Source organism: Topomyia yanbarensis, chromosome 2, assembly GCF_030247195.1.
Source record: "Topomyia yanbarensis strain Yona2022 chromosome 2, ASM3024719v1, whole genome shotgun sequence".
In the NCBI taxonomy this organism is placed as follows: Eukaryota; Metazoa; Arthropoda; class Insecta; order Diptera; family Culicidae; genus Topomyia; species Topomyia yanbarensis.
The window spans coordinates 199,061,613-199,081,156 of NC_080671.1; the positions used below are offsets into that span (position 1 = coordinate 199,061,613).

At 35.7% G+C, this 19,544-nt stretch overlaps 2 protein-coding genes across 5 annotated transcripts in view; one reads left to right on the top strand and one right to left on the bottom strand.

Annotated features, from left to right (window-relative positions):
* Window positions 1-6,893: 6,893 nt before the first annotated feature.
* The window catches only part of LOC131682657 (uncharacterized), a 76,326-nt gene continuing 63,675 nt past the window's right edge, over window positions 6,894-19,544 (bottom strand). The window contains exons 1-4 of one of the 4 annotated variants that reach the window (XM_058964316.1): window positions 13,321-13,396; window positions 7,728-7,958; window positions 7,513-7,666; window positions 6,894-7,454 (exon numbers count right to left, since the gene is read on the bottom strand). In XM_058964316.1, coding sequence (XP_058820299.1) covers window positions 7,192-7,454; window positions 7,513-7,666; window positions 7,728-7,883 — 573 coding nt within the window. In that variant the 5' untranslated portion in view covers window positions 7,884-7,958; window positions 13,321-13,396 and the 3' untranslated portion in view covers window positions 6,894-7,191. Of the gene's footprint in view, window positions 7,455-7,512; window positions 7,667-7,727; window positions 7,959-8,009; window positions 8,246-13,320; window positions 13,397-19,544 lie in introns of those variants that run through there. The other 3 variants (XM_058964314.1, XM_058964315.1, XM_058964317.1) reach the window with 3 other exon arrangements.
* LOC131682650 (ATP-binding cassette sub-family G member 4) overlaps window positions 13,766-19,544 on the top strand; it is a 74,719-nt gene continuing 68,940 nt past the window's right edge. Inside the window, exon 1 of the mRNA XM_058964305.1 lies at window positions 13,766-14,187. Coding sequence (XP_058820288.1) covers window positions 14,156-14,187 — 32 coding nt within the window. The 5' untranslated portion in view covers window positions 13,766-14,155. The remainder of the gene's footprint in view (window positions 14,188-19,544) is intronic.

Sequence of the window (19,544 nt, forward strand, 5' to 3'; positions counted from 1 at the left end):
GTCATCACCAATAGAAAGGTATGTCTTTTGTGCACACGTCGAATTAAAAAAATAGAAGAATAGAATTGTCTACCGTAAGTAACAGTAAAAAGAGTATAACAAAGTCAGTGAAAAAAATGGGAACGCTTCTTTCACTTGCCATATCTTAGCTGTTTGCTCACCAATTTTAATTCTTTCTTCACCATTGGATAGGTAAATCTTTTATAAAAACAGTGAACAAAGAATGATGGAAAACAAATTTGTATATCTGAAGTAATTGTAAAAACAGTAATTGGGAGTCAGTACAGACGAAATGAGTTTTTCTGTTCAAACAATCGTATCACGACCGTTTGTCAACCAATTTCAATTTTTCTTACACCAATGCAATCCTTAGAGCTTCTAGACTTGTAATATATGCAATAAATAGTAGATTTTTAAAAATTACTATACTTTTTCGAGTTTTTAGGAGATAGGATTATTACAATGTACCTGGCATACGGTTGATTGAAATTCTTTGCGACTTGTTAGTTTTACGGTTTGAAAATTACCTGTTTACTCAATAGTTCTACATATTATACATGGATATTATTATATCAAAATGTTTGCACAAACGTGGAGAAACACAATATTGTATGTAAGTTACTAAATAATAGAGTGTGTTAGGACGATTCAGTAAATACGAAGAAGTTCAGAATTTTAAAATATTCGTCATATAACTTTAAACTTGAAGCGATGACCTATACATTTTAATACACCAGTCGATTGTAATTGATGGCGGCTACAATTTCTGAAAAAACATATTTTTATATTTTCTCAAAAAAATAGCCAAAAATACGTACAAGTACAGAAATTTCATTTAGTGGGTAAATAACGTCGAATTCTAAGGGATGATTTATACTTTTTTTATACACCAATCGATTGTAATTGATGGCGGCTACAATTTTTGAAAGAACACATTCTTATTTTCTCAAAAAATAGGCAAAATACGTAGAAGTACGGAAATTTGATGTGGTTGGTAAATAAGGTCAAATTCAAAGTGATGGCCTACACTTTTATATATACCAATCGATTGTAATTGATTTCGGCTACAATTGTTGCAAGATAAACTTTTCATATTTTCCCAAAAAAACGACAAAAATACGCAGATGTTCAGAAATTTCCTCTGATTGGCACATAATTGCAAATTCAAAGGGATGACCTACACTTTTTTATACACCAACCTATTGTAATTGATAGCGGCTACAATTTCTGAAACTTTTTTCAAAAAATAGCCAAAAGTAAGTAGAAGTACGGAAATTTCATTTAGTTGGCAAATAACGTCAAATTCAAAGTGATGAACTATACCTTTTTATATACCAATCGATTATAATTGATTTTGGTTACAATTTCTGGAAGAACGATTTTTATATTTTCTCAAAAAATAGACAAAAGTACGTACAACTACAGTAATTTCATTTAGTTGTAAAATAACTAATACTCGAAGACAAATAACTAATACTTGAATAAGCTATCACCTATGCAATTTATACACCAATCGATTGTAATTGATTTTGGCTTCAATTTCTGAAAGAACAATTTTTTATATTTTCTCAAAAAATAGCCAAAAATACGTGTAAGCACAGAATTTTCATTTAGTGGGTAAATAACGTCGAATTCTAAGGGATGATTTATACTGTTTTATACACCAATCGATTGTAATTGATGGCGGCTACAAATTGTGAGAAAACAATTTTTATATTTTATCCAAAAATTGACAAAATACAAAGAAGTACAGCAATTACAAATAGTTGGCATATAACTTTGAATTCATGTAACATAATTTGGGAAATACTGTCTTAACCATTATTCTCATCAGACCTTACTCCCTCCGATTTTTTATCACTGTAGTCATTTCTAAGAGGAAAAAAATTCATCGGAATAATACCCTCCATATGGTCGCCGATGGGTCTTCGGTCTTCAAGAATGAGAAGTATCATATCAACTGGATTGAAAAATTATGCGTTTCATCCAAGACGAAGAGAAACAAAGGTGGGAGCATTTGTTACTTTTAAGTGTATTAGTTTTTTTAGTTGTTAAATTAAACATGGTGTCCGGGACCCTGGAAGTAAACATAACCATCCGGACGAGTATGTTTGAAAAATTTCTGACATCAGGACTGGTAACAAAGCCGATTATGTCATTTGTTTATGTTTTTCTTCTTCATGTTCTCCGATAAAGCGGTTTTATCGAAGGAAAATGATAACCGTACTCATACATAGAAAAATGTGGCCACCTGGCAGTCTTGCGTTTCATAGATGTTAAATTATTCGGTTGTATTTGTGGCATCGCCATTTTTCAGTAGTGTAATTCTGGGTTAAATTTTCAATAGAACATCTCGGCGGGATTTTTTTTTGTTTATAGAGGTTTTAACTTTAGAACCATTCGCCTCTGTTATCGGGTTAGAAGATTCTATTTTAAAAAGATCTCAAAGCCTAAGTACGGGGTGCGGAATCGATCCCAGTTGAGCTACGTACAAGGCATTCGATTTACCAACTGCGCTATGCCCATTCCCATGATGAGATTCTCTTTACCTACTGTTCGAAAATCGTCTTAGGGCGCTAGCGGGTGCTCGTTCAATGGGCCATTTGCGCGACTTCCCGAGGGTTACCTATCAACAGCTGAGATAACAGTATGTCCAGATTTTCCCCTCAAATACATTTTGATAGTTGGCTTTTACACTGTAATAATGTGAAGAGACGTTATGCAACAGCGACAGATGAAGGTGGAATACATTCGGAACTATTAGATGTCGAAGTTTTTGGAAAAAGCACAAAATTTATATCAATCAGATACATGCTCCACATAAAAATGTAACAAATGCGTGGTTGCTGCTCTATCGTGTGACTATTGTCATGAAAAAGTTTGCAAAAAACATACGCACAACAGAAAACAGTGTAGTGGAGAACAGTGTAGAAAACAGTGTAGTGGAGAACCAACATAACACAGACCAAAGATAACAAAATCTATTTGCTACTACTGCAAAACTCACAAAACTAAAAGCTATGCAACTTGCAAATCCTGCAATTGTTCTTTCAGAAATTGTAGCCGCCATCAATTACAATCGATTGGTGTATAAAAAAGTATAAATCATCCCTTAGAATTCGACGTTATTTACCCACTAAATGAAATTTCTGTACTTGTACGTATTTTTGGCTATTTTTTGAGTAAATATAAAAATTTGTTCTTTCAGAAATTGTAGCCAAAATCAATTACAATCGATTGGTGTATAAATTGCATAGGTGATAGCTTTGAATACTTGAAGTTATTTGTCAACTAAATGAAATTACTGTAGTTCTACGTACCTTTGTCTATTTTTTGAGAAAACATAAAAATTGTTCTTCCAGAAATTGTAACCAAAATCAATTATAATCGATTGGTATATAAAAAGGTATAGGCCATAGCTTTGAATTCGAGGTTATTTGCCAACTAAATGAAATTTCTGTACTTCTACGTACTTTTGGCTATTTTTTGACAAAATATAAAAATGTGTTTTTTCAGAAATTGTAGCCGCCATCAATTACAATCGACTGGTGTATTAAAATGTATAGGTCATCGCTTCAAGTTTAAAGTTATATGACGAATATTTTAAAATTCTGAACTTCTTCGTATTTACTGAATCGTCTTAACACACTCTATTATTTAGTAACTTACATACAATATTGTGCTTCTTCACGTTTGTGCAAACATTTTGATATAATAATATCCATGTATAATTGTTATAATGTTGTTTCACCTTTAAATCCATACCTTTATTATACTACCTTGACACAGCCAGTCTACCAACTGGCCATTTCTAAACAATGTATCTAGTACGCTAACAAGAAAAATAAAGATTCATTCGTTGTTGTAAACCACTAAGCGAAAGTTGTCTTTTCTTCCGTGTCTGCATTTACAACAATAATATAAAGAACTATTGAGCAAGCAGGTAATTTTCAAACCGTAAAACTAACAAGTCGCAAAGAAGTTCAATCAACCGTATGCCAGGTACATTGTAATAATCCTATCTCCTAAAAACTCGAAAAAGTATGGTAATTTTTGAAAATCTACTATTTATTGCTTATATTACAAGTCTAGAAGCTCTAAGGATTGCATTGGTGTAAGAAAAATTGAAATTGGTTGACAAACGGTCGTGATACGATTGTTTGAACAGAAAAACTCATTTCGTCTGTACTGACTCTCAATTACTGTTTTTACAATTACTTCAGATATACAAATTTGTTTTCCATCATTCTTTGTTCACTGTTTTTATAAAAGATTTACCTATCCAATGGTGAAGAAAGAATTAAAATTGGTGAGCAAACAGCTAAGATATGGCAAGTGAAAGAAGCGTTCCCATTTTTTTTCTCGCTGACTTTGTTATACTCTTTTTACTGTTACTTACGGTAGACAACTCTATTCTTCTATTTTTTTAATTCGACTTGTTCACAAAAGACATACCTTTCTATTGGTGAAGACAGATTTGAAATCGTTTATGTAACGGCTGACATATGACCGGTCAAAGTAAACGTTCCCATTTTTTTAGACCCTTTTTTTGGTAGTCCGCGTAACTTTTTACCCCCTTGGTATTCTGAGTGTTAAGACTACTTTATATGCGAATTTAAAGCAGATATTAGGCTACGTTATAATGCTAATTGATTACTTGGGATGTTTCCTGACGGATGTCTCATATTCAAAATTGAGGTATGGCATACTGCCCTGGGCTGCTGCGTTGAACTCTCGAGGAAGAACCGAACGAAGTTTTTAAGCACGTTTCGCCTGATAGCTGTACGTTTCACGAGCGCGTACAGAATCATAAGGTCGAGGGCAGTATGCTTCATTGCCGGGATGATTACTTTTTGGATCACTCTGGTTGAGGACGTGAAGGAATACACGAAATGCAAGGAGACTGGTCAGAGTGGAGTTGTTCGTTAAGTAGCAGCAAGAGTGGGACAACACAGTGAAAGCAAAGTGGGGTCTCCGACTCATCCCAAATGTCCCAAGTAACCAATAAGCATTATAACGTAGGCTAATATCTGCTTTAAATTCACATATAAAGTGTTAAAGAGCCGTGAAGTTCTAAATACTGATATAATGCTGGTATTATGCCAGAAAAGGCGAAATATAGTGCTATTACTGTGCAGAGATTGACAGTTCGTTTTTGCAGCACTAATGCTGTTATATAGCACCAGCGTACAAATGTCAAATTTGAAAGCCTTATATTGGCACAACTAATACTATTCAGCTTCAGTAGGCTGTCATTGTCCGCCATGGTTTTAAAACCATTTTTTATATTTCCTTTCGGTATGATGAGCAAAAAGGAAAAATTTTAAAATAAAATGTTCTGTTTAAAACCATAATTGACTCTCTTCTAATGCATTGTAATGAATATCCTTAATGGGTTTTCGTTCTCACATGATATGAATGTTTTACGAAAATTACCTCTAGTAAGTCTTGAACTGAGGTACCTTGCCTCGTCCTTCACGGTAAGTGCGCTGCGTTGACTGCCTGAACTATATTGCATATGTTCGATTGAAATGAAATATGCCGAATATAATTTTCTAGAAGAGTTGCATAACGAATGAACCCACAGGATTACAATAGCATTATATCGGTTTTCTGTTTGCTCTATAATGGCACTAAATGCACATGTAAAGCTTACATGCTTTAAAGATCCTTGAAGCAAGTACGCGTTATATAAGCTTTATATGCGCATATAGAGCAAGTGATAATGCTATATTTCGGCTGTGCATTTATGCATTATTGATGTTTATGTAGAGCTTTATTGCATTGTTAATGCTGTAGTGGAGTTTCAATGCAACATTAGTGCAAGTGTATAGCCAATATAGTGCAATGGCTTAATGCTTATGGTTACTTGGAGTCTCGTGCTACATATTACTCCTCCGATTTTCAGCATGATTCTTACCAATACGTTAGTTGTTCTTGCAGTCTTCTCACATACATAGCCGACATGGCTGTTGTAATTTACCCGATCCTCGACTGTCATACCCAGGTTCCTCAGCGCACGCATCGAAGGAATGTAGTGTCCGCCGACGATTTTTTTTCGGTTGCCGACCAGCACTACCCTCGTTTTGTGGTGACCCAACTTCAACTTGACATCAGCCATCCAGATTTCCACAATGCCTATTATCTCTGCCATCAGCATCTCCACTTTCTCGTGCTTTGACTCCCCTGGGTAGTTCCAGTGTTAACATTCCGTTGTACATGATATTCCAGAGCGTTGGGCCGAGTATGGAGCCCCGAAGTACTCCCGCCGTGCCCCTAATCGAAATTTGTCCTATGTTCGTCTCGTAGACTAGTACTCGGTTCTGAAAGTAACTTCTAAGAACCTTGCACAAATAGTCCGGGACCCGCATTCTATGTAGCGCTACGGCGCGGCGATAGTACCGTTGAATGCTTTCACTTCTAAACCACGGCAAATCATTGTTTAAAACTATGTTTGTGAGTGAAGAGCATAAGACCTATAACTAATTCAACGATATTCAATTAGCTAGAGATTACTGGATACGGAAAGGTATGAAAATTTAGAGCCATAGTACTTGTTCGCAATAGCGAAAATTTACTTAACGAGCGAGAATATTCTCCGACCAGAACGTTCTCCAACCATCCTGGCGCACTGCACCGCGAAACATCTCGAACCCTCCGAACTGCGCAATTTGCTTGCGAGGCCGCAAACGAGAAAGAAAGAGACGAAAATGCGCATGCGCCAACACACAGCAGCACGAATCATACCGATGACGCCATCCCACACGTTGATTGGTGGGCCAATCAGCATCAGCCATTCGGTTTGCTACAGCAGTGAATGACGTATATATAGCAGAGCCTTGTTCTAAATAATTCATTGAGTTTCAAACCTTTGTAAAGAAAAGTGTAAGTGTATACCACAGTAATAAAATAGTGTAAAAGTCACAAGCTTTTGTCACCATTTTTTTTTTTGGATTGGCGTCAATCCGGCATTAGCTTAATCCTGTCACTAAGTTAATGCCGGATTCTGATGAGACGAAGTCGAAACTCAAATACCATAACTAATTTATACAATGTGTGTTATGAACGTTATACTCGCCCAATATTTAATTTATTGTGATAACTTCATTGGCTTAGTTCATTTGATATAGATTGGGATTCAAATATCTTCTCTGGTGGCACTCCCCTGTCGACTCTTAAACGTTAAGCATATCAGGGTATATAACCATAGCGATTGTCCTTATTGAAATCATTAATAAAACCAGTGTTATATGTTAAACTTTTAACCACTTCTTTTGAGACGGGATGCACAATTGAAACTTTGAAGTCATTGATCGAATCAGAAACCCTGCTGATCGGATTTTCAATTGAAGCAGTTGGATCATCACCAAACAGGGCACGATATTTCTCCGTCTTGACAATTCCGAATATTTGAAATAGTGCCACAACGCAAGCCCATAAGTAGAAAAGCAGAACTGAAAATAATCGATCTTTTTTGTAATTGCAGAATAAGAAGTACAACACAGAACTCACGTAGAATAAATCCTCCGATAATCGTCAGTGCTATTAGATCACCTAAACTCACGTCTTGTTTGACCACCATCATAGTTACTATATGTATCAGGGTCAGCATACAAAGTTTGATAAAATCCATGATGATGAACGGAATCAACAAATATCTAAACATCTGTAAATTGTCAATAAAACGTTTTTGAATTGTCCACTCACACATTCCGTTACAGTTATACCTTTAAAGCCCCAATAATCATTAAAATGCAGCATAACATATGAATCCCGAGAAACGTCGTTAGTGCCAAGAATATTTCATCCGAACCTGCCTTCAACATATCCATAAGCCATATGAAAATATCTTTTTGCTCCGTTTCCTCATCCTGGCCCTTCATTCGTGAAACTACATTCCTCAGGCTGTCTGCTCCACCAACAACACAAATCGCTATTATTGGCACCAAAACTTGGATCTAAAAAAGAAAAATGGAATTTCTTGCTGCTAAATAGATAAAACTGTATACAATTGTAAGGCCTCCAACAATTACACTCCCAAGCCGGGTGGAAAGACGAAAACAGCACATTTTCATACAAGGCATGATTGGTTTGGTAGGCCGACGCGTAGTCCACGAGTAAATTATATTCTAATTTCTATTACGAATATATCGTTCGCGTTTGGTAGTCTAAATGACACATTGCGGGTTGCGTGTTGGTAATTTAGATTTGATGCAGCAGATATTATTTTAACAATGGTTTATTTCGTTGCGTTACACAATTAGCAGCTATCGTATGCCTGCTTACCTTTCTTATTGAATAAGTCGAAATAACTCGCTAAATGTCTGAAAAAAAAAATTAAAAATTGTTACGAGATCCTGATGGCAGCGACTCTTAGTTTTAAATACAAATCGACTCAGCTCAATGAATAAATGAATAGTTTTCGGATCATTATCTCAGCAAAAGTTGCATCGTACAGCGTCTCAAAAAGATGAATCAGATTAGCCTTCTTCGAAGAAGTTTATAGTTCTGAATGGACACATGTTTTGATATAATGAGTTGAGTGTATTATACCGCTATAAGATATATATCAAATTTATTTTTCCAACAAATTTAGACAGAATCTTGTTTTCTTTTATTTTTTAAGCGGGCTGGAAATGTAACTCAAATATGTTGTTTATGATGGTAATTTAATAGTCTATTTAGATTCTTGTGTTTAGTTTTTGATTTCATACTTTTTTTTGAACAATCAATCTTGAGTCGATTTTAATGACATTATCAGCGTGTTATTATTAAAAAGTGCACAAGTACCCGAAAAATCAAAATATTTTTGAAACTGTAAGTCTCAATTTTTGCAAATAATATTTACATTGAGCATGAAAAAGATTCCTCGGAGTAATGTATATTTTCCATTCTATTCTATTCTAACCCTTACACAGCCAGTATTGAAAACAGGCCCGTAGCCAGGATTTTATTTCGAGAGTGGCTAAAAAATACAATATGTAATTTTAATAGTGTTTACGATTTGAGATGACCGAGCACATAGGCTCATAAAATCAAATGCTATTTCGAAATTTCGCCAAATGGAAACAATGTTTGTTTACAAGTTTCAAACCAAAATGAGGTGCAGGGGCCAACATGTGCTCTCCAATTCGATTTATATCGTGATCGATAACAATATTTACGAAAAAATTAACTTCAGTTTACTTTGTGAACAAGAAATTTTCAGCGGTCCAATCTGAGTTAGGCATTTCAGAGTATGTTGGAAAGAATAAAATTTCGGAATTCCCAAAAAAAATCTTATCTGACAGGCGATTCATAGGTGTGGTAAAACTGGTATTGAATTCTACTTGTCACAACTAATGAAGCAGAATGAACTATTTGAATTCCCATTATAAGATTAATCCTTGTAATTTTTTCAATTTTGCTTGAAATTGCTTGAATTCAAATATTTACTTGTTTATATTTGAATTTTCGCCTGGACCGAAAAACTTTTCAATTCAATTCATTCGCTGATATCAAAATTGCGGGTGGGAAATACTAAAACATAAATGAAACTGATCTCCTCAGTAAACTCAAGTAATACATATTCGATAGCCCTTGATCATGTTTATGAATTTTTCATTACTACAATACAAAAATTGCGCAACCGCATTTAAAATTAAACGGTTCAAATCTAAATAGTACATACACTAAATTGTTAATACTTCACCACTCGCAACACTGGTCAATGCGCTAGCTTAACGAAGCCATGGATCCGTCATATATTTACAATGCGTAAAACTAATATTTTCAAGACGGTGTCCGGTGAAGATTTTCTTTCATTTGGGAGAAACAAGGGCTTCTTCGCCTACTGTATCTTGGAGGTCATCCAAATTACTCTCGATGCCGTTATGGTCAACGTTACTACCGTGATGGTGTTCGTGTTCAGATGTTCTTGCTTGTGTCAACTCACGGATCACAAGCCGTCTTTGGTATCGGACGCAGCTTTTGACTACAATGTTTGTCCTGGATGTACTATGGTTTTGGACTGTTAACGTTTTGGTGTCTCTGTTGTTTCATCATACATTGCGCCTGTGTGTATATATACAATCATGTGAAACGACTAAAATTTTGCTACTGACAGCAACATGAATTACTCATGATAAAATTACCTATGAGCGAATGATGGAAGCAAAAATTGATACATATTGATGTGACTAATAAACCTATATGTGATCGGCATCCGACCAAAAGAGAAGACTGAATCACGTAGCCTACTTTAAGGGGAGAATTTTCTTCAACTGACCAGAGAGTAAACAAAATTTTGAGTCTAAATGACAAAATTTTTATTCACGCGGTTTTTGAAATTTTCGCGGTTTTCATTTACGCGGATTTTGAAATTTGCGCGGTTTTCATTTACGCGGATTTTGAAATTTACGCGGTTTTCATTTTCGCGGCCTGTATCCCCCGCGTAAAAAATCGTACACTCAGATTTTTTACGCGTTCTTTAGACCTGTCCACACGTGCAGTGCAACACGAAGCATTCTGGGAACGTGCATAATGCCATGGATAGGTTTCAATCTGTGGAGTGCGTCTCGAGTCGAGAGCGTCCTACGGCGGCCAGGACGCCGCTTCGAACAATGTACAATGCACAGGAAGGCAACACTGTTTGCTCCCAAACCGTTGGTTTTAAATAAGTAGTATTTTCGCCAATCTTTCTAAGAACTTTCTTGTGAAATTCAGCTACATCATGTTCTGCAAACAGGCATGGGAAAAATCATTTCACGAAACGATCAATTTGAAATCATCCACCAACATGCTCTTACTGTGAAACCCGATCTCGGCAACCCTTCTTGTGCAGAGTTACGCGTTCATGTGAAAGCGAGAAGCAAAACACAAAACTGAAAAAAGTGTCAGCGCCCGGCTATGATTCATTCTCCATCGCATACGTAATGTTTTGAATGAAAGCAGAAAGGATCGCAAATGAATGCATTCTTTCATTCACAAAGATTCATTTCAAACCATTCACCGGATCGTTCTAATAAAAAAAAACTTGTCGTTCTTGTTCCTATGAAATTTTCACTTGGTGATCTCTTATTGTTAAGAAAGTAGTTTGCTGGTGAAAAAAATAACTTCTTAAAACGATTCCGTGCATATCACAATATCAATTTCAAGTGGATTGTAGTGCAATCTACTTCTCAACATTGATTATAGTGTACATTTGCACTATAAAGTTGACCTAACCCAACCAGAGAATACAATGTCACATTCATTTGTGAACTAAAAGTTGATTCACCTGTGAATGTTTACAGTACAATCTTCCGATTCAATCCCCGTATGAAGAACACGACCTTCTTCATTCAACATAGTACGTGTCATTCTTTTACGTTCAGATGTGTTCTTTTGGAGAGTTTTAGTCGGATCGTGAATGAACGACTGGCTGCTGTCAAAGCAATGAACGGATTCGCCAAGAATCATGCGAATGAATGATAATTCCCATCCCTGAACTGCAAAGTTATAATACAATTAAATTTAAGCTGCTGAATAAACTATTTGCCTAACTCGAATGTTTCAAGCGTTATGATTTTTAAAATACTTAAGGTAGGGTGTTTCTTGAAAAATTGATTTTCTATTCATATGCGTGTTAATTTCTCGTGTTCTAGAGGTTTGCAGAACTTTTATAAATGCACATTTTTGCCGAAGCAATACAGTTTCCATCTCTTTTGTTTGCATAGTTATGTGATTTTCAAAATAAAAATGAATTTTCAAAACCAATTTCTTCCAAGATTGCAAATGGATTACGCTTTCAAATGTAGAGTTTAAAATAAAACCTAATCTTGCAAATTGTATCTTTCTAAACAGTGTGTTTTCATTTAGCCTAGTTACTTCTGACTCACCCGTAAATAAATAAACTAGGGGTGAACGAATTTGGGTTAGAGTGACGGTCAGCCTTATTCTGCATTACGACGGATCACATTTTCGAACGAATGTGGTTCGTTCGAAGCAGGATTCCGTTTGGTTTTGCTGTCGTTATTGAGAATGCAATTCAGATTCGTTTGAAAAGCGATCCGTCATAATGCAGAATAAGGCGGAGTATATCGAAGTTGTAATTTGTTTTTGTTTCGATTGTAGATGCCTTAACTTGTTTCAACATAATAAGATGCTTTCAGTGACTTTGTTTTTGGTTGTAAGTTAAGGTTAAAGTTGCTGCTACGGTGATTGAAACATGATTAAAATAGCTTTCAGTTTAAGCAGTTACACCACCGTAGAATTTTTAAAAAGTCGAATTTTTTTATTGATTTAAAATGTGTTTTAGGGTTTTGAAAACGATATACCAAAAAACACAGACGACGATAATTGCTAAAGGCTCAAAATTTTAATTCAGCCGCAATGCCTCTTATGTATACCCTGAGCGTACTGAAAACTTTAACTGCGTTTTTACCGAAACAGCTAGCCGGGAACGTAACTCTATCAAATTATTGTTGATCGTTTTGAAAGTTTTACAGTATATTCAAAATTTATAATTCCAGCGACGTATGTAGGATTTTATTTTTCTATTGATTAATTTTTCGTTATTCGACAATTTTGTGTTAATACTTTTTACTGAAAATTTGTTCATTTGGCGAAAAATCAAAATATCGAAAAAAAATCCTGCGTACTTCGCTTCATATTGTTATAAGGAATCAGAAAAATTCTAGTTTTAAACGAAAGGTTAAAATTACGGGGGATATGTTTCCGGCCGTGGACCGGTTTCAAAAAGACGCGTCTAGGGGAAAAGGCTGCACAGCCGCCATCTTGTGACAGAACAACTTGAAACAAATTATTTTTTGCGCTTCACAACTAGAATTATAAATCTTAATTAGCAATATCTCGATTCACTTCTTTATTGCATGTAGAAAAATTTCTGAAATATGCCTATTATTTCGAGCTCTACAGTGGTGTATCCCCTTAACATCATAAATATCAAATGAAGTTTTCGTACTTTTATTTAAATTGAAAGAATGAACACGGGTGTCTTAGCTTCGAATAGAATATTAAACGTGTATTCAAATAAAAAAAAACACGTAAGTATGGAAATGAATATAAATATTACGTTAACGTGACGTGATTAGTAGGAAGGGATTTCCGTTATCCCCATCCAGCCTAGCCGGCCAGTAGTAGATTGGACTAGTAGGCTGTATCGATAGGTCATTTGCTAGCGATGACCGCCGAAGGTTTATGGGCCATTTTTATAAATAGGTACGACTACATTCAATCCACACACTAGCTCAGAGCGCAAAACGCGAACTACTACCGGGTTTCAGATGGAACAATGCTACGAAATACGACACTATGTTACACCATTAGAAACGCACTTACACAGTGTAACCGGCTATCAGTCGACAGTCACGAAGACGAGTCGCAAACTCTTGAACCGACAGTAAAACAACTACCGTCAAAACGGGTTGCTTCAAACTGACTAAACAAATTTCACAGCTTCTCTTTTTAACCATTCGAAATTTGTCTGAACGCTAGCAACTTAAATTTGAAGTGAAACAAATTACAAATTGTTATAAAGTAGAAACCGGTGTCAAAATAACGCAAATCTGAAAAAAAATTCTCTACAGGTATCATATTTGTAACATAGATTGATAGTAATATAACACGATCGTGATAACTCGAAATGGCAGTGTTAATTAGATTGCGAACCAAATGAAAATCTAAAGCCACTCGTTGCGACGGTATTGAACCAGTGCGCTGCAGCGAGGCACGACGATAACGCGACACTGACGGCATGGCAGAGAGAAACAACAAACAAACAGTCTCAACATCGGAATTAAATTCAACCAAGTCAGCGCGAATAAAGCTGCGCATTCGCGGTTTCTCGCGCCGTTAGTCTGTTTTTTCATTTAGTACAGTTTCTTATCGCCTTCGTTCCAACATTCTGGGATTCACTGAAATCTCTAGCAGGAGTAGCTGAACTAGTTTCCATTTGTTATTTTAGTTGGTTGGATCGCGAAATTCCGGTCGATCGTTCGCGGTCCGGAGAAAGTTGTGCTTATAGTGTACAATTATACCACATTCGTAGCTGATGTCGAGATAAAAGTGCACAATACATGATCGAGTGTTAGTTGTATATCATCGGAGCACGAAATATTTAGCCAAATTTACGGAGTGAAAACGTGTCAAAAGGTGTGAGCTTCCGAGGGATACAATGGATAGGGAATATGTTCTAAATAATAATGTGTAAGTCTTTGAATTGTCTTTGAAAAAAACAAAAGAATTTATGCTTTCGACATGGTTTTGTATCCAGTGTATTTTAAGTGTATTGTTTGCTAGCCGTTCATCTTCTGAGTTATTTTTTGTGACTACTTCGTAGACCACATTCCATTCCAGCTCTATTCGAATAGCTTTCTAAAACGAGCATCTTCTTATTATGTATTTAGATGCACAACGCGACATGTGGAGATATATAGTAGACATGCATTATGATGATTATTCAAAATTAACGATTTATTTGGAATACTATCTGATTTAAGGCGTAATAGTTTGAACTAGGCATATGACGCGTAGTATTGGATAATACTCAACGTATCCTAACAATCGGTAATTTATTTTGAAGTTTTGTAATGTAGGAGAGTAAGGTTGTTTAAACTTTTCAATAAAATCTAAATGCCACTAGGAGAATGGGTTTCCCAGTTTTTGATGTCAGAATCGTAGACAATTAAAATTAGTGGAGCGAATAACGTAAATTCAGAAATACCTACATGACTATCAATTTGAATCAGCATTGTGTTATGATTACATCCACTAGTTAGTTGCACTGAGTGAACGTCGTTATGAAATTTAGGTGAAATCTTTTCAAAACTCTAGGGAATTGTGTTAATGTAGATAATGATGCGACTCCCGAAATGTTAAAAGAGTATTCTGTGCTGGGGGCGATTGCCTTGTACGCAGCTAACCTGAGCTCGATTCCCAACCACGCACATAGGGTTAGAGATTTTCCCCAATAAAGATTAGACCCTAAGGTTAAAACCTTTATAAACAAAAAAAAAATTCTGTGCACTTGTTTCTTGATTTAAAACACAAGAGGGAACTGAACTCAAGTGTGGTGGATTCTGTATGACAATGCTATTTCTCTTTCGTTCGATTTCTGTAACTTTATTAGGTAATAAATTTCGATTTCCAAAAACTTTCTTCGATTTTTTCGATTACTAATACATTCAAATATGATGTTTACTCACATCATTTGGATACAGCACATTGTACTAAGTCCTCTCACCCACCACTTTATCATGCTTTGAAGGTACATTTGTACCTTTGCTGCTTAATATTTTCCTTCCGATGCTCAATACAATTTTACCAAAATATTTACAATAGTCTAATTGCATGGAAAATGTAGTCGAAGACTGTGTACTTTGATAGGTTTTAGCAGTTTTCAAAAATATTTCAAGACTACGATGATATATCATATATCGGGGATAAAACAAACTCAGTCATAGTACCAGCACACCAAGAGGCTTGCCCGCTTCGAGTTAGGCGTGTTTCTATAAAAATACCTTGGTGGAATACCGAACTTGTGTACTCAAAAAGTTATATAGAAAGGCTTGGAATCGACGCAGGGACGGGTCGGAGGCCTTTAAGTTGGCTCGCAAACCATACAGAAATACCCTTCGATCCTCTGAGCGAAGTGGTTGGAAAATCCTCTGCACAAATGTCCCAAGTCTCAACGAGACTAGCAGATTAAATAAGTTACTTTCGAAATCGAAAGACTTTCATATATGTTAGATTAGAACTGCTGATGGTGAATACTCGTCTGACGATATAGTCTATTGTCTTTTTGACACACACTTTCCAGGCTGTACGGAGCCATCACTAACGACTGCCCCTGAGTTCTTCAGGTAATTCTGATTCTTGGGCATTTGCTCGTAAAATTGTGACAACCGAATCGATCAAATGGGCGATTGAAAATTGTGCTCCGCACGAGTCTCTGGGAAAACATGAAATCATTCCAGTTCTACTACAAAGAGGATAGGAACACATTGAAAAAGGTTCTTACTTGTAGTCTTACAACAGGATACATCCCATTAGCGTAGCGGGAGATAACCGTAAAATTCATTCTCAAAGATGGCCGCGTCTCTTATGAGGAGGCAAAGCGCTTTAGACCCATCAATCTGACCTCCTCCCTTCTCAAATCACTGAAACGTTTAATCGACCACTACATTTTGGACGATAGCTTGGGCGAGCACCCGCTGCATGCAATGCAACATGAATATCAGCGGGGGAAGTCTACTACTACCCTATTACACAATGTTGTCTACAACATTGAAAAAGCTTTTTCACAAAAGCAATCAAGTTTAGGGGCTTTTTCTCGATATTGAAAGTGCTCAAACCCAAGTACATTCAGTGGATCTACACAACGTTTGTTGGACCAATACTGGCATACTGGTGTCTTGTTTGGTGGCAGAAGGGAGAAGTTATGACAATCCAGTCAAAGTTAAACCACCTTCAGAGGATGGTGTTGATGGCGATGACTGGTGCGTTCTCGACAATATTTACTGCTGCACTCTTGAACATAAAACCACTACGTGTGTTTCTGAAACAAAAAAGCACTTTCTTGTGCATACCGTCTAAAGGTTACTGGACTCTGGAATAGTAACCCAATAGACCGTGCAACTAGCCACACAAGACTGAGGGCCCCAAATTGTTACCTGGGATGAGTATGGATGGAGCGACAACTTGAAGAATATTGTAGTTCGTTATACTGACTGTTCTTTGTTGGAGGGCCGACCTGGTGCTGGAGTCGTGAAATGAAATTAAAACAGGCTCATTCGCTCGGTAGATACTGTACCATATACCAAGCAGAAAGCTTCGCGATTCTGTGTGCCGTACAATCGGAACTTCAGCAGGGAATTTGCGGTCAAAGAATCTATTTTTGCTCTGACAGTCAGACTACTCTGAAAGCACAGATTCGAAATTAGTAATCGCATGTCGAACTCAAATCGAAGAATTTAGTATTTTAAATGTCATTCCGGTATTACTGGAAAAGAATGGGCGGACAAATTGGCTAGAGCGGGCACTGCGACTGACTTCGTTGGTCCAGAAGTAGTTTTACCACTTTTCTACCTGATGCGAGTCCGAAAATGTCAAAGAATTTCTCTTCTTTTTCTAATCACAATTGTAGTATTGTAGTCAGGGCATTGAATAGACATTGCAAACTCAATTATCACATGGCTACTATTCAACTTGCTGAGTATTGTTCGTGTGATCTTTGTGAATCCGATTACGGAACTTCATATCATTGGATATGTGGCTGCCCTGCAGTAATGCAATTGCGTATCCGGATGTTCGGTTCTCCATACATAGATTATTCTATGTACAGAGAGCTGAAACTCAAGGATACGCTACTGTTCCTAACACAAGGTACAACACCCAACCGCAAATATTTGCTCCATTTGAGAATTGGTTTGAAAAAAATCGGTTCAGTCATCACCGAAGAAATCGGTTCTTTAATTATGGAATTTAATTTAATAATGGAATTTAATTATGGAATCTACCCGGAGCCCGGGACGTTATATTCCAAGAACCTTGGATTGGCCTTCCGTGATTTAAACCTACGAATCGAAGTAATTTGAAGTCAATTCCAATAGATTTTTAACCTCTAATGTATTGCCGTTGTACCGATTTTTATGAGAAATTCCTATGTGACTATAGGGGAACATGGGGAGACTTGACCAGGTTTTCAGCTAAAACTGCACAAATCTCTAAAAAACCTTCAATCCCTCAAAAGTCATTGAGATATAATGTGCAAAGCTATTGTGCGTCTTCATGATTTTTTGCAGAATTTTTATTTTAATTTTTGAAAAGTTACAAAAGTTTTCTGTGATCGTTTTTTTTTTGGTCAAGTCTCCCCACTGCGGGGAGACTTGACCAAGGCGTGGGAAGACTTGACCAAGAGAATTTTGAAAAATCATAACAAAAAATAATGACATAAGACATACTGTAATTATTTTTTCCATATTGTCGAGATCCTTAGGTAGCAGTAAAAAATATAAAAGGGTTGCATTTGATAAATTTCGATTTTTTTAATGCATTTCTTTTTAAGGATTAACCGTACTGCTTGCATTACATGTTCACATGTCACGAAATTAGTCATACTATTGCTAACTTTGTTTACTAATACTAAAATATAAAGACTTATGTGTGAGGTGGGATTTTTTTATAGCGTGATTAACATTAACAGTAAATATCAAAGCATAATAAATATCAGGAATTTTGTATCTTTCTTCAGCTAATTGCCACTTGGTCAAGTCTCCCCATAAAATCTTGGTCAAGTCTCCCCAACATTAGTTATTGCATTCAATGTCAAGCAAATTCTAGTAATAACTATTCCAATGTTCCAATATATGTAAAATCATTTTACTACTTCACAAGGATTAAGATGGTATATTAGTACATTAATAGTAATTAGTAGTCGAGTAGATATGTCCAAACAAAATTTGATAAAAAATTACATCATTTAATGCAAATTTATTAATTACGTAATATTTTCTATAAGGAAAGGATTTTTCATTCCAAACTTTTAAAATTACCTTAAGGGAACTAAACAAGTATAAAAATATTTTTGAAAAATTTTTAAGAAACGAATAGAAGACACCATAGCCAAAAATAGAATTTTGCGCTTGGTCAAGTCTCCCCATGTTCCCCTACAGTATCATACTTGTAATTCCAGAATTAAAAAATGTTTTTGTTGCATAAATATATGTTCAGGAATAGCAAAAAATAATTTGATTGAGTTCAACTGAGAACAATTCAATAAGCGGCCATATTGGAAAATGAAAAATCAGTTTTGTCTTACAGTGCTCAAAGCAATTAGTATCAATTCAAGGGAATTCAAAATCAAAATATTTTTCACCGAAATATAAGACTCGTATTTCATATTTTTTTATAAATTACTTACAGTTTCAAGAAAGGTGTCCGTTTAAATTTCACTGTACTATCAGTTGGACTTATACCAACACCGTGTAGTATGTAATATAATACAAGTGTAAATTTTGAAGACCACTTGGACTTATACCAACACCGTGTAGTATGTAATATAATACAAGTGTAAATTTTGAAGTGGTTTCACAGATTTCTATAGCGGAATACTCCTTTTCAAAGTAAGCCACTCGAGAATATTTCAAAAAATATATTGCTATAACTAATTCAAGTTTAGCCGAAATGCCACTTAGGGCCGATTTCTTCACCCTCGCTTAACCTTTAAACCAGGTTCACCAGTACATTTAAACCTGACTTAAACATTAAGTGAGGGTTAAGAAATCGGCCCTTACACCAATAGTGCAGAATTACTAATCTAGCAAGAACTCTTTGAGCATTAGTAGAGCATTGAAAATTGATAAACTATAGATAAAAATTCGAAATAATGCTGTCGATGTTTTGTCATATCTAGACTGAATTTTTAAACTAAAAATGAACACAAATTTCACTTATCGTGAACAAATTCCAATATTCTAAAGATAATTAGATAATCCAAATTGCCTTATTCAATTAAGGGGACAAAACTTTCAAAATCATTCCAAAAATATCAATTTTAATTAATA